This window comes from Bos taurus, chromosome 12 (assembly GCF_002263795.3).
Source record: "Bos taurus isolate L1 Dominette 01449 registration number 42190680 breed Hereford chromosome 12, ARS-UCD2.0, whole genome shotgun sequence".
Classification (NCBI taxonomy): Eukaryota; Metazoa; Chordata; class Mammalia; order Artiodactyla; family Bovidae; genus Bos; species Bos taurus.
In genome coordinates this window covers 34,286,827-34,301,849 of record NC_037339.1, presented here as the reverse complement: position 1 = coordinate 34,301,849, position 15,023 = coordinate 34,286,827, and the positions used below count along the sequence as shown (strand labels likewise).

The 15,023-nt window shown below is 53.1% G+C and overlaps 2 protein-coding genes across 8 annotated transcripts in view; both read right to left on the bottom strand.

Annotated features, from left to right (window-relative positions):
* Window positions 1–210: 210 nt before the first annotated feature.
* Window positions 211–8,182, bottom strand: C1QTNF9 (C1q and TNF related 9). 2 transcript variants are annotated; one of them, NM_001075846.2, is made up of 4 exons: window positions 8,122–8,159; window positions 3,543–3,724; window positions 2,599–2,661; window positions 254–1,215 (listed from the first exon to the last, which is right to left on the bottom strand). In NM_001075846.2, the coding sequence occupies exons 2-4, from the start codon at window positions 3,706–3,708 to the stop codon at window positions 443–445; spliced, it is 1,002 nt and encodes a 333-aa protein (NP_001069314.1). In that variant the 5' UTR covers window positions 3,709–3,724; window positions 8,122–8,159; the 3' UTR covers window positions 254–442. The 2 variants fall into 2 exon arrangements, with proteins under 2 accessions (XP_059748033.1, NP_001069314.1); XM_059892050.1 differs by lacking the exon at window positions 2,599–2,661 and having other exon boundaries at window positions 211–1,215; window positions 8,122–8,182.
* Window positions 8,183–10,327: 2,145 nt separating this feature from the next.
* Window positions 10,328–15,023, bottom strand: part of SPATA13 (spermatogenesis associated 13) — a 290,432-nt gene continuing 285,736 nt past the window's right edge. For all 6 annotated transcript variants that reach the window (XM_059892241.1, XM_059892242.1, XM_010810812.4 and 3 more), the window contains one exon: window positions 10,328–13,974. In XM_059892241.1, coding sequence (XP_059748224.1) covers window positions 13,799–13,974 — 176 coding nt within the window. In that variant the 3' untranslated portion in view covers window positions 10,328–13,798. The remainder of the gene's footprint in view (window positions 13,975–15,023) is intronic.

The following is a 15,023-nucleotide window of genomic DNA, read 5'->3' as shown; positions in this document are numbered from 1 at the left end:
TCCCTCGTGGATGGGACCCGCTGTCCCGGGCCCTGCCCACTGCTGTATAAGATAATTTCTTATCTGCTTCCTCAAGTTCACAGGTGAGAAGAATTTTGCCCCAGGGTGATTCACACCTGAATCTTGAAGGAGTCTTGTGGCTCCTTCAAGCACTAAAATGATATCAAAATGCTTCCCACAAGGAACACACAGGCAGAGGATTCTCTGGACTGTGGGAATGAGGAAAAATATTAAATAAACTGTAATAAACATGGCAGGTATTTTTAGATTTACTCTTGGAGGGATGCCGAGTTTTGTAGTATCAGTTTTAGGGAGAACCTTCCTCTTTTTACCTTCTAATGGTTATGACAGTGATGACATAGTTAATAGTGTAAAATCATCAGATAAGGTCTTCACGAAGCTAACCCCGGTGGATGGGGGAAGATTGCCCTTCCCACACCCGTCAGGAGCTGCTGAACAGCAGGAAGCCCGTGAATGTCGTGTCGTCGTCCTTGTCAGCGAACAAGCCATTGAACCTCTCCCCTCCGGTCACCTGCAGCCACACCTCGTCCCCAAGCTTCAGGGGCAGGACGATGCCGCCTGAGGCCTGGTCCTCGGAGCCTGTGTAACCATCCTTGGTGTGCAGGACTTTGGCCCCGTTTTTGACCAGAGACACCTGGATGTTCCTGGAGAAGACGGTGATGTGGTAGGTGAAGTAATAGACGCCAGCCACGTGGCAGATGAACTTGCCCGTGGCCACGTCGTAGTGGCCAAACTCATTGTACAGGATCCTGTCGAACTTGATGGGAGTGTCTGATGGAGGGAACTTGCTCAGCACCGTGAGCCCCACCGTGAAGGCGCTTTTGGGCAAGGCGGGCATCTCACCGATTTTCCCCTTTTCTCCTCGTTCCCCTTTCCAGCCTCTTGGGCCGCGGACTCCAGGCTCGCCCTGGGGCCCCAGGGGGCCAGCGTCTCCCTTGGGACCCGGCTTTCCAATGGGGCCCGTGGGCCCGAGCAGTCCAGTAGGGCCTGAAGGTCCGGTGCTGCCCTCGGGCCCTTCTGGACCCACGGGCCCCACGTCGCCCTTCTCCCCCTTCTGCCCCTGGGGGCCCGTCTCTCCCGTGAGGCCTTTCTCCCCCGGGGGGCCCACGAGTCCCTTTGGCCCGTGCTTCCCTGGGGGTCCTCTCGAGCCCTGGTCACCTTTGATGCCCTTCGCTTCCACATGTCCATCTGCCCCTGAGAAGGAAGAGAAAGAACAGAGGAAGAGATGATTCGTGCAGCTCTGTCTTGTGAAGACATTATTGAGAACACGAATGAAGTAAAGCAGCACCCAGACTTAGTATGAGGTCAGGATGTGAAAGTTAACTTACTCCTCAGTTGTGCAGATACACACACACACGCACACACATGCACGCGCATGTTCAAGTGCGCCCAGAACACTAACGTAGGTAATACCGACTAAATCAGCATTGGGGCTCATGTTAAAATGGCAGTTCTTCTTTGGGGGTCTTCCCTGGCGGTCCAGTGGTTAAGACTCCCCGCTTCCACTGCAGGGGGCGAGGGTTCAATCCCTGGTCCCCTTGGTCGGAAGAACCAAGATCCCACATGCCACAGGGCATGGCCAGCCCCAAAAAGAAATGACAGCTTTCTGCCCATCCCCCAGGGAGCTCCTTTGGAAGCTGGAAGAACGCAGACGGTAGGTTCACCAGGCCGCCAGCAGAGGTCACTCGCAGCACTGATGACCTGATGACCTGACACCCGAGAAGCTCCTCACTCGCGCTCTGCTCTGACAGGTGCATCACGCTGTCCTGGTTCTCCCTGTCTCCGCCCCGCAGCCTGGCCGCCCCCTCTTCCCCGCGCCCGAGCCCGACTGGGCAGCAGCGGTGCGAGCACGGCTCTGGAGTCAGACGCCAGGATCCAGCCGGCCTCCACCACTTCTACACAAGCTGATGCCCACCTGCACCCGGTTCCTCACCTGTAACCTGGGATAACAAACTGCCTCCTGTATAGGCTGTTGTGTTGAGTCAGCACATGGAAGGCACTAGAACCACCTAGTGTGGCACTGACGCTGTGATCACCACCCTCCCCCCCATCAGCACCCTCCCCCCAGCCCCCATCAGCACCCTCCCGCCTACAGGGCCGCCGAGTCAGAATCCTGCATCCTCCTCAGGCCCTAGTGCGAAATCAGGCTTCAGCAAACCATGGACCAAGGGCCACTTCCATCCTCCAGACTGTTTTTGAACAGCCCACAAGCTAGGAATGCTGGGCTTTTTTAAATGGTCACCAGTCATGTTCCGAGATTCGTGACAATCATGTACAATTCAGGTTTCACGGGACACAGCCCTGCATGCTGAGGCCTCCCCTTCTCTGCTTTCCCCTGTGATGGAAGAGCTGAGCGGTCATGACTGGGACGCTGTGGCCCTTTACAGAAAGTCTGCCCATCCCTGCACTGAACTGCGAGCTTCCGGAGAGAAGACCTGCATGGCCTTTCCTGTGGGTCACTCTCAGAGCCCCATAAGGGACTTGTCCTTGGTTAGCACTTAACACTTCTCGCCACATCACTGACCACTTCACTCGCCCACTAGGACGAGGGCGGCCAAGTGGGAAGCCGTGTCTGACCTGGTTCTCCTTTCTTCCCGGTCATCCCATCCTTCCCAGGGCCACCGGGATGTCCTGGTTCTCCTGGTGAAACGTGAGAAAACAGGCAGGAGTTAAAATTCCAGCTCCAGTTTCCTGAGTGTGGGTCAGCAATAGAGGGTTCCAGGGAGCCCCAGCCCGACCTCCTCACACACGACACATGGTGTGGGGGGCGGTGAGCAAGGGCATTTGGGGCGAGCAGCAAGGATGCTGAGTGGGCAGAGCAGCGGGCTGGAAGTGGATGGGTGGGCCTCCCAGGCACGCAGCTGATGATGATGGTCATGTGCTTCTCACGTGACAAGGACCTGGGTGGGGGTGAGGGGGCTTTCTCACCTGTGCCCCTTTTCCATCACTCTGTGGGGAGTGGACTGGGTCTACTAGCCTCCTATGAAAGCACAGAAGACCATGCTCACGCCACACTACTGGGGACAGAAGAGCGGGTTCTGGAAGGACCTCTCCAGTGCCTTAGAGTGGTGGTCAATGTGCTGTGCAGACCGCTGGGACAGGAGGCCATGAGGTTAGCACCACGCTGGGTGCTCCCTGCCAGAGACCCAGCCGTCAGATCTCCAGGCCCTGGTGCCAAAGACCCCTCATACCTGCCACCCGAGGCAGAAAGATCCATGAAGTCACTTGCTCCTGAAAATGGCCCCGCAGTACAGGAGATGCTGGCGGGCAGACAGGCAGCCCCACCCAGTAGGAAAGCCCAGAGTCCTGATGGCCTGTGCTGCCCTGTACCCCACACCCAGCCTGGGTCTGGCCGGGGCAGGCTCTCTGTCAGTGTCTTCTAGGCAATGGAGAGAGGTATGTATGTATGGATGGCGAGGGGCGAGCGGGTAGGCGCTGCGCACACAGGCGATGAATGAATGGAGGAGGCGAGAGGGAGCGGGAAGGAGCGGAGGGCAGCTGCAGGCGCAGCTGGTGGGTACCTGCGTCTCCCTTGTCACCCTTTGCTCCGTCTCGTCCATCTCTCCCAGGCAGTCCGTTGTGACCGGGGTTCCCGGGGATGCCAGGGTGTCCCTGCTTGCAGGTGTCCTGTGAGCTCACCATCCCCGTGCAGACTCCAGAGGCAAGCAGGAGCCACCAGATCCTCATGGCTTGGGTGACAGGGCTGAACGGAAAGAGGGAGAGGCTTTCGTCACCACGGCCATGGACACAGCCTCTGCTCTGCGCAGTGGTCAGGCTTGGACAGGAGGGTCAGGACGGGTCAGGGTGGGAGCCGGGAGAAGACCAGCCACCCACAATAGAAGGACACAGCCTTGAAGGGATGTGGCAGGTCGGGGCAGCTCTTACTGGTGAGCAGTCAAGGAGAGAGCCACACCCCAGGTCAGGAAACCCCCGCTGACCAAGTCCCTTTGGGCAGACACTCCAGTTGACTGTTTTGCTTTGGCCAAGTCCCTTTTTGGAGCCAGAGAAGAGATAAATGCTTGCCTTTTGGGGCTGCTACAAAAAAGAAGATCACGCTGTGAAACCATGTGTTGACCGGTGAAGCAAACATGGAATAAGCCTCTGCTCAGCAACCCCACTTCCGGGTATACACAAAAGAGGCAACAGCAGAGGCTCTCCCAGATATTTCTGTACCCACATTCACAGCAGCGTGGTCCACAGTCACCAAAAGTGGAAACATCCCAAGTGTCCACTGACACATGAATAAAATGCGGTCCATGCAGACAGTAGGCTGACACGATTCAGCCTTAAAAAGGAGAGAAACTCTGAGGCATGGTACAACAGTGATGAACCTTGAGGACACCGTGCTCAGTGACCTTAGCCAGTCACACATGGCAGACACTGTTTGGTTGCACTTACGGGAGGTACTGGGAAGAGTCAAGTTCAGAGACAGAAGAAAGGTTGGCTCTAGAACCACTGCAATAAAGTGGATATCACAAAAAAACTGAGTCACACAAATTTCTTGGCTCCCAGTACATATAGAAGTTATGTTTACACTATACTGGGGTCTATTAAGTGTACATAGGTTAATTTTCAGTGAAAGTGAAAGAGTGAGTTGCTCAGGTATGTCTGACTCTTTGTGACCTCATGGACTGCAGCCCACCAGGCTCCTCTGTCCATGGGATTCTCCAGGCAAGAATACTGGAGTGGGTTGCCATTCCCTTCTCCAGGGGATCTTCCCAACCCAGAGATCAAACCTGGGTCTCCTGCATTGCAGGCAGATTCTTTACCCTCTGAACCACCAAGGAAGTGCCCTCCCCACCAATTGCGGAAAAATGCTAACCATCACCTGAGCCTTCAGCAAGTAGCAGTAGTAACATCAAAGATCACTGATCATGGATCATCATAACAAATAGTGATAAAGACATTTGAAATATTGTGAGAGGTACCAAAATGGGACACCAAAGGAGCTGATGCTCAATGCAGGGTTCCCCCAAACCTTTAATGTGTTACAGAATGGGGTATCTGTGAAGCACAATGAAACAGCGTGTGCCTGTGTGTGTAGTAACACAAATTAGAAGCAGATATATCCAAATGCACACGGCTGCTTTGGAGTGGAGTCGGGGGCTGGGGGGTGGGCGGGGAGTTCCGAGAGCTTCTCTTTTTTAAAAAGACTTTTTTACAGTGTCTATAAAACTGTTTCTAGAGATACATTTCGGAGAAGGCAATGGCACCCTACTCCTGTACTCTTGCCTGGAAAATCCCATGGATGGAGGAGCCTGGAAGGCTGCAGTCCATGGGGTTGCTGAGGGTTGGACACGATTGAAGCGACTTGGCAGCAGCAGCAGCAGCAGAGATACATTTTCTAAACCCAGCCAGACCGTGACACAAAGGATTACGTCGCCACCTGATGGAAGCCACTACGTGTCTCAGGGCCCAGTTTGATGAGAAGAAAAGTATTTTCGGAAAAGGAAAGGCGGATGTTTCCCTCTGAAGTCACAAACTTACACCCTTTCAGGAAATCCAGCTGGGTTTTCTCAGAGCCAATTTCCATAAATAATCTACACCTTCCTCTTCTGTTTAACTCAGAAGTGGCTGGTTGCAGTCAAATCTAAACTGCACACACCAGCCTCTGTAGGGGTCTATATTTCTCCCTTTTAATTTTTTTCAAAATGTGCGTTACAATTATTCCAATAATAAAACAGATTGTGAGCTTATAAAGTGTCAAGTTGGGATAAACTGCATGCTGCTCTCCGGCCAGAGAGGAGCTGAGATGAAAGCAAATGAGCACCCTTCCGGGAGTCTCTTCTGGGCTCTTGCACACCTGACGTGGGCAGAAGTGCCAGTTGTGAATAAAGGAACACCTTTGCCCCCAGATGAGCAGTCAGATAAGGGGCGGCACCGTCTCTAAAGAAAAAATGTTTAGAAGATGGACAGGAGGGTTTGCACAAGGCATAGAGGAGAGATCATATTTGTGGGTTATTTTTCTAAATAAAAAGTTACACGGGTGTTTCTCACAAAGCCTCGGGTTGGCTCCTCAGTTGCAAAGTTTAACTCCAGCGTCCTGTGTTTGGGTAGAAGGTGCTAGAGCTAGGACCCCCGGTGGCTTCCCTCCTCCACTTCCCCTGCCCCCTCTTGTCTTCTCTGGCTCTCTCCCCTCCCCCACCCATTCTCCACATGGCCCCTGGACCAGCAGCACTTGAACAGAACAGCATACTGAAGACAGCAGCTGCATCTTCACGCTTTCTTATTTTCAGCATATCATAGTCCAGTATTTGCTGTGTGGTTGAATGAATGATATTATCCTGGTTCTAACTATGTGTGAATCTTCACAGGTAGGCAGCTGGATGTTGAGTCTAATCCTTGTGGATGCTTTCAGTGGAGGCTCTAATCTCTCTAACGTCCCTGCTTCCCGTCGCCAGTGGTGACAGAAATTCTAGTTAGCATGTGGCAGCCCATGACAGATTCATGACCCAGCTTCCTCGCAGCCTAGGTCCACCGTGAAACTAGACCATGGCTTCTGGGAAGTGGGCGAAACCAACACAGGCACCTTGTGGACCACGACCTTCCCGGGAAGGGGTGCCCCCTCCCTCGTGAGCCATCGTGGACCCGTTGAAGGAGGGCCACACACTGGGGACAAGAAATCCTGGTCTCTGATGACAGCACAGGCCACCCTGCCCTCCCAGCCTGTTGGTGACACGGGTGAGACCTGCATGTTCTGCTCACTCGCCGGAGCCTGTTATGTGGGGACTCTTACCCGCACCCAAGCCTATGTCATAAGTGATGCAAGGCTTCCACTGTCAAATATATGGGTGCCCATCCGAAGTGAGTAGGGCTTGACACCTGTAGTCACTGAGCCCACAGAGCTGCTAAGGATACACTGGTTCAGAAACCCTCCAGGTGATACAATAAGCCTCTGACAGCGGGGATGGCAGAATATCAATACTGTCAGCGTGGACACACAGGGAGTGGACACAGTCCTCCTGGTGAATGTCAAGTTCATGGGGGAGGAGGGCCCCTGGGAAGCCCCATGAGCCCTTAACCCTAATATACAGAAACAGCTAGGGACAAAGGGTTGCAGACTGCAAACGCTTTTGGAGTTACTGTCTTTTAGACCCAGGTAAAATTGGTTCTTCTTGTTTCTGGGTAGTTTTTCCTATGCTTGATCTGTATTCTCCTTCACTACTGAACTGCTTTACAAAAGGTGACTCAGGGCACACCCTGATTACTATTCTCCAAGGACATGATGTCCCTGGTCCATGGCCAAGGTTAAGGGGCTTCCACTTCTCAAGGTTCCTACTTCTCCACATAGGAAGATTTAATGAAGATCGGCCAGAGCCCAGCAGAGCAATCTTCCCTGGGTCTCCAAACCTCCAGCCTCTGAAGGCTGCACAGAACACAAGGGGTGCGTGAGCCCAGAGTCACCCCAGACGTGACTGCCCAAGAACCTAAACCTCCAGCTTGCCATCACTGAAGACATTTCCCTCACTTTCTCTATACTTTGTACATACGTATTTCTTTTTCAACACATGTTGAGGACCTTGTTTTAAACTACCCTGGGTAAGTTAGTACTGCCAGGAACCTAAGAATGTCCACATTAACATTTGTGTAAAGTAATCCAAGCTTCTCTAGAAAGCTCCCTAGACAGGTCTCACGATTTATTCTAGGGTTTCACCCTCCTCCCAGATAGTCTGCAGAGTTCTAGCAGAAAGATTTCAAAATCTGCTTCTATCTCCTATGTAGCCTCTTCAGAGTGTATTTGGAACTGGCTTACTCCTTTCTCACCCCAAACTCTGTAGACACCTACCTACTTTGCAAAAAGTGGGCTTCCCCGATGGCTCAGTGGGTAAAGAATCCACCTTCAGTGCAGGAGACGTGGGTTCAATCCCTGGGTTGAGAAGATTCCCTGGAGAAGGAAATGGCAACCCACTCCAGTATTCTTGCCTAGAGAACTCCAAGGACAGAGGAGCCTGGTGGGCTGCAGTCCATGGGGTCGCAAGAGTCGAACATGACTGAGTGACTAAGCACACACATCACACACCAGTGAAGTGATACCAGAGCTGCTTTCTGACTCCGACGCCTTAAATTGAATGCAAAGAAGTTGTGTCTTAAGGCACTTACCTGCATCCAGGGCTGCAGGCGGCACCCAGGGGCTCTGCAAACCAGGAATCAGAAGCAAACTAAATAAAATCACACCTTCCTGCCAGGCAATCCCCTGGCGGATAGATCTGCAAAACAGCAGGAAGGGGAGGGAACACAAGAGCACAAGACCTCTTGGAAGAACTTCAAAAACTGAGGCAATGCTCGAGTCCGCCATTGTCCAACACCACTTACTTCAGCTGATAGAGCTCCTTCTTTCCTCCCCTTTCACTGAGAGAAGGTGAGGCGGTTTCTGGGTGGGTCTGGAGGGAGGCGTCCCCGGCAGCCTCCTCCCCTTGCAGAGACTTTTGTGCCTCTGCCTTCTTTGTGCGGCTCTGAGCCGACCTTGGGTCAATTATGAGCCAACAGAACCAAACTGAAGACGGTACCGTTAGGCCTCGTTCAGACCCCGGACCCTTCAACGTGACATCGCTTATCTCGGTCTTCCCCACTCCGTGTAGTTCTTGTCAGTGTGGGCGCTTGTGTGCCTAAGACTTTAACGCCTGTCCTCTTCACAACACATGGGCTTCCCTGGTGGCTCAGCGGTAAAGACTCAGCCTGCAATGCGGGAGACCTGGGTTCGATCCCTGGATCAGGAAGATCCCCTGGAGGAGGTCATGGCAACTCACTCCAGTATTCTTGCCTGGAGAATCCCATGGACAGAGGAGCCTGGCTGGCTACAGTCCATGGGGTCACAAAGAGTCAGATGTGACTGAGCAATTAACACTTCTTCACCACGCCCACGCACACACACACACTTCACTAAGAACAACATGCATGCGTGCATGCTAAGTCACTTCAGTGTGTAACCCTATGGGCTGTAGCCCACCAGACTCCTCTGTCTATGGGAAGCCCCAAGAACAACATGGTGAAACCTTTTTTCCAATCCCATATAATCACTGAATCCTCTTTTCCCGTCAGTCTATTAACGTTGATTTCTGACTTAAAAATAACATCAAGAGAACAAATGCCCCAATGCTCTTTCTCAGAGAACAGGTCTGAGGGCTCCCCTTTGGGGTCTGCTGGGGCCCTACCTCCTGCCTCCTGCCCCAACCTCCCAGGAAAGGGGCGGTCCCTGAAATTGTCCCAGAACTCAGACTCCCATGTCATAGGACACGTGCTGCATTCTAGTGATGCTCCGGACCACATGCCCCACTGGACAAGCACCCGTCTCGCTGCCTCTCTGGTGTCCAGTGGGTGGGTGGGTAACTCACCTGCTGGGCGACTCCCCAGGACCCCTCTGAGGACAGCCCTGCCCCCCAGCCTGCTCCTCCCTCCACGGGCGCCCTCCTGTGTCGTTGGCACCACCCTCCGAATCCACATCCCCAGCCCATGAGCATAAGCCCCTCTTTCAGTCCAGCCAAAGGAGGTGGGGGCAGGTGGCTGTTCAGATAAAGAGTCAGCGGCAACCTCTGTGGGGACCCCTTCCTGGTGACCACCACAGCAACAGTGAGCCTTTGCTGACTTTTCTGAGCTGTTAGTTAGGGAGGGAAATTCCCTAATTTCCCCACTGGCCTGGCTCAGTGAACACAGCTGGCAGAGCCTCTCCGGGGAAGGGCCAGCACCTGCCTCCTGCCCCTGGGAACCAGAACGGGCCTTCTCACTCAGGTTTGGCTTCTTCAGTCTCTTTTCAATGTTTGGGAGCTTTTCTTCAAGCCAAGGAGCTCCTCTGTTCCCTCAGAGACCTCTCTCTTCCACACTCACCCAGCAGTCTAACCAGGTCATTAAGGGTGACTTTTTGCCTAAAAGAAGTCTACTGGCATCCAGGCAGGGAACGAGTTGTAAACCCCAGAAAGCTTCCTAGACACTTACTCTCCACTTAAAATATGCTACACACACACACGCATACACACTCACACACGCATACACACACAAACATACACATATCGCCCACACCCACCCCATACACTACACACAACCAAACACTACACACCCACTCATACACACACTACATACACACTCATACACTACACACACATGCATACACACACTACACACCCCTACCACCCACACCCACACCTCCCACACACATACCCACACACTACGCACACTCATATACAGTCACACTACACACACATACTCTACACACCCACATACACTCACCTATACACCATACACACATACATAATACACCCACAGCCCACACACACACCAGGCAACACACACACACTCAAATGCATTACTACAGTCAGTTTGACAAATTAACTTTAATATACAGATACAAAACAACAAATATAGATTCACAGCATTTACAAGAAATCATTCAAATAACATTGTAAATAAAATTTTTTTTACAAAAACTTCAGAGAAAGTACATACGTGTCATACAAACAATCCTATACAACATATGTCAGCTGACAACAGCTATGTCATCAGTTGGGAAGCTGTCACTTGACCTTGACAGATAACATCGTCTTGATGTTGACGAGTCAGAATTGAAGGAACAGGGCCTGGAAAGACTTGAAAAGTAAGTAAGTCAAACATGACGGATGTTGATATTTACAAAAAAAAAAAAATAGACCAATTGTTAAATCACAGTTACAGTATCTTCTAAATTCGTGCTGGATACCTAATAAACAACAAAGAAGGTAATGTTAAGTTTGTTGTCACTAAATGTGCGTCCAGTGTTTTAAGTTCCAGGTTTTTTCCGAGATCAGATGTTTTCTACATGTTATTTTCAGAGTCTCTTGGATTCCACCTTTGTTGCGTACATCCTGAGAACAGCATTAGCCAGGTGACATTTTAATAGGAAGACAATTTGTAGGTTAAGATTATTATGGGGACAACTTTGGGACAGTCTGAGCTTGTCGTGTGCCCAGCATCCCTGGCCAGCAAGCCACATGGATCCACACTTGTTGGCACTCAGTGGTGAGGGACACGTTTGTTTCTATTCTCCCAAACATTACACACTCCAGTTTCTTCCCTGGCTCAGGTGGTTGGGCTGCTGTGTCCCAGCTGGGTAACCGAGTTGATCTGCGTCGAGAACCAGCAGGCTGGGCTTGTAGAGATTCCCAACTGATAAAGTGCTGGGCTGGGGCTTCTACCGAACATTTCTGTTGTGAAACAGGTTTTGGATTAAACGCACTTTTGCTCTGTGTCTAGACAGCAACGATGTAGGATCTGGGAGATTTCTGAACAGGCATGGAGCTCAGCCTCTGAAGTATGAATAAAAAGGCACGGCGATACTCAGAAGTGGGGTGGGGGTGGGCAGATGGGGGATGATGACGGAGATGTTTCCAACAACATAACGTCCACTGGACGGGGAGTGGGGTGAAGATCAGATCAGCTGAGAACAAACACACGAGTCCCAGGAAGAGGCTGGCAAATCACGCCCGCTTCTTCCAGTTTGCAAGCCAAAGACAAGGATGGTACTTCGCCAGGGCTTTAGAGATATCCCGCTTTATGATAGCTCACAACCTACTGAAAGACTATTCTACATTTTAGGCTTCATCAAAACTGAGAATGCTGCTTCGGACCTGAGGCCATTTCCCAGGTCTCTCAACAAAGTTAGCAGAGACCTTAACTTGAGTAACAGAGTAAATGAAATTTATCACAATGTTATTTTATCTTTCTGGGAGGCAGGTCCACCCATATTATGCAGTGTAGGGTTAAAAAGAAAAAAAAGGTAGGACAGAGAGAGATTTCCAGAGAAGTCCATACACAATCTGGACAGGAGGCTGTTTGTTTTGACTCCCTTTCTCTCCAAATGGGAGACACAAGGAATCAAGAAGGAAGTTCGGCAAATGTGAAAACAGTACCCTGGCCCATCTATTCTGCAGGCATCTGCTAATAAACCCAAGGGAGACACACAGATTTAAAGAGGTCAAAGGATGCTACATCCTTTTAAACGTATTTTGGTGATTTTTCAGATCACCTGAAAACCCAAGCGGGAGTCATCTGAGATGGACATCTGACCAAGTGACCGCTGCTTGTACAGACAGGCTGGGGGGTGGGGGGTGAGCAGCCTGGGGCACTCATGGCTCCTTCATCGGGAAGCCCCAGGGGAAAGAAGAGAGGGGAGCAAGGAGTCGGGGATGGGCCGGGAGACAGACCAGGGCTGCCAATAGCACCTCCAACCCTTGGTCCCCATGCTCTAGGGATGGGGGAACTGGGGGAGGTCAGGGGAGATGAAGGCCTGCTGGATGCTTCTGCACTGGAGCTGAGTCCTCACTGGAAATGTAACATGAGCAACTGATTTGCCTTACTTCCTCAAAGTAATTCTCTTTTACTAAAAAAACAACCAACCAACCAAGCAACCCAACCGTCCACAACTGCCATATACACACACAACTCTGTTTAGCACAGAGCGCCTACAGTTTCTGCTGGGGGGCCCCACGAGAAGAATATATTATGCCTTGTTAGTAAAAAAAGGTCAGTTATATAAATGCAACTAGAATGGAGACGTCTATTCAAAAAGGAAACACACACAAGGAGCCACAGCACCTCCTGGGAAGCCCCCTCACAGAAGGGGCCTTCATTCGGGATCCGGGGCCCGAGGTGCCCAGAGGGAGCATCTCCCTGGGGGGGCGGCTCTGGGACCACACCTGGAGGCTCAGGTATCCCCTGTGAGGACAGCACAGGTGTGTTGATGCTCAAGCAGGGGCCTGGTAGAAAAGAGGGGCTTCCATGCTTTCAACATCACAGAGAGATTCTCAAGCAGACAACACCAGGGCCCGACTGGACCCCCACCCAAGGAGGACGGGCGGCTCTCCCCCCGGCACCTTTACAAGTATTTTCATCAAAATTTATGACGAGACAAAGGCAGGGGGATGACTGCAGACGGGTGTCTGCCACATGGCCCTCGCTGGAGAAGACTGCTCTCTCTGGACCTGGATCTGTTTTGTCAGGTCTCTTTCATAAGAAACACATCTTCAGAAACCTGTCAACATGTGCATCACCACACGGCTGGCACTACTGCTTGGGTTCATGTGACAAACGGAGGAACGTGCGGGAAGTGGGACCCTGGAGTCCCCTGCATTCGCAGCAGAAGGCCCGGCTGTGTCACTGTTGCTGGGTCAGGAAGGACAGATGGACAGGCACTGGGTGCTTTTTGAGCTGCTGCGTCTGCACGTTCACTTTATCATCAAACTAAGGGGAACGGGTTTTCTGTTGCAAATATATGTGTGTGAGCAGTTTCGTGGGTTCTGCCCAGGTGGTGGCGCACAGGAGGGGACTTGTGTACACAGGGAGCAGCAGGTCCCCCTCCCTGAAAGCCTCGGGGTCTCTGGGGCACACAGGTCTCTATGCACCTCGGACCCTGGACTGCATGCAGACACCGCACTGGTCTCCCCACCACCAAACATGGAAAAGGTGGATTCGGAAGTCGCCGGGCACCCTGGGACCCCTGCGAGGCTGCAGCACCCCTTCCCCCACACTAGAGGAGAGGGACAGCCCCGGCACTGCGCACCCCTTCAAGACAGGAAGGGCAGTGACCCAATCCTCCTCCTCCTGCTCCTCGGGGAGCACAGCGCCCTTGGCCCTGTCCCAAGCCTGGACCAGCTCGTCATCAGCGATGCTCCTGGGGCTCTGCCCAGTGTAACTTAGGAGCCCGAGGGGGCAGCCGGGCCTCTGCTTCCCCAGGCGGGGCCAGGTCCTGTCCTTGGCTAGAGCGGAGCCCCAGGGAGGCCTCTCAGCACCAGGTCCCTGGGCCCAAGCCCCGTCACTTCCTGAAGGGGGCAAGCTTGTTGAAGGTGTGCCAGAAGAGCGACGGCTTCCTCTTGGGCTCAGCCAGGGCGAACACCTGCTGCTGCGGCAGGCTGCTGGGCACAGTGATGTGGCGCTGGTGGATGGGCCGCAGGCTCTGGAGCGGGGGCGCCGCGGGGCAGCCGCCATAGCCTGGGGCGGGGGTACAGAGGGACAGCCACTCAGGACACAGGTCAGCCCAAAGGGAAGAGCCCCCCATGCTTCCTGGCCAACCTCCAGTCACATTTCCCAGGAGGACCCCAACGGCCGCCCAACAGACCCACTCAGATGCTGTGTGCTGGACACAGATGGCCTCTCCGAGGCCTCACCTAAACCCCGTCCCCGGCCGGCCCCGGGAGGCCCCGAGGCCGGGAAGGAGCTGGAGGCCGGGAAGGAGCTGGAAGCCAGGCACTGGCGGGGAAGGAAGTGGACGCTGTGTGGGGGGAGCGGCGGGGAGGCGCGCTCGGTGAGAGCCCGGCGTCGTCCGCTCACAGCCCGCTCACCACCGGCTGGAGGAGTTACTGGGTTTCTCTGAGCCTCGATTTTCCAGTCTCGGAGACGGAGGGTACAGTGCCCACCGTGGGGGTTATGGGTGAACGCAAGTAACGTGCTTAGAATCGGTGGCACCGACGCCTCATCAAAATAACCAGAACTGTTTCTTTAGAGCCAGAATTTTAAACCTGCGCACCGGGGGTCGATAGTGAAGTGAAGTCAAAGTCGCTCAGTCGTGTCCGACTCTTTGCGACCCAGTGGATGATACAGTCCATGGAATTCTCCAGGCCCGAATAATGGAATGGGTAGCCGTTCCCTTCTCCAGGGGTCTTCCCAACCCAGGGATTGAACCCAGGTCGCCCACACTGTAGGCGGATTCTTTACCAGCTGAGCCACAAGGGAAGCCCAAGAACACTGGAGTGGGTAGCCTATCCCTTCTTCTCCAGCGGATCTTCCCCACCCAGGAATCTAACCGGGGTCTCCTGCCTTGCAGGCGGATTCTTTACCAACTGAGCTGAGGTATAATAAATTAGCTACAAGACCACAAGCTGACTGTGATGGTCAGCATGAGAGGAGGACAGAGCAGGGGTTCTGGAAGATGGGCTCTGGCCACAGGCCTCCCTTGTCCCCCAGCAGGAGAGAGAGAGCGACACGAGGGAACTCGGGGAAGGGGCAAGCCGGGCAACCCGGGAAACCTTAGCGCTCCTCCC

Bases quoted from the DNA above. Each gene is read 5' to 3' on its own strand.
- C1QTNF9 (NM_001075846.2), bottom strand. From the start codon at position 3,708: ATGAGGATCTGGTGGCTCCTGCTTGCCTCTGGAGTCTGCACGGGGATG. The intron at 2,662-3,542 runs GTACCCACCAGC...ACGTTTCACCAG, and splicing joins GGGTGACAAGGGAGACGCAG to GAGAACCAGGACATCCCGGT. The intron at 1,216-2,598 runs GTCAGACACGGC...CTTCCTTCTCAG, and splicing joins CGGGAAGAAAGGAGAACCAG to GGGCAGATGGACATGTGGAA.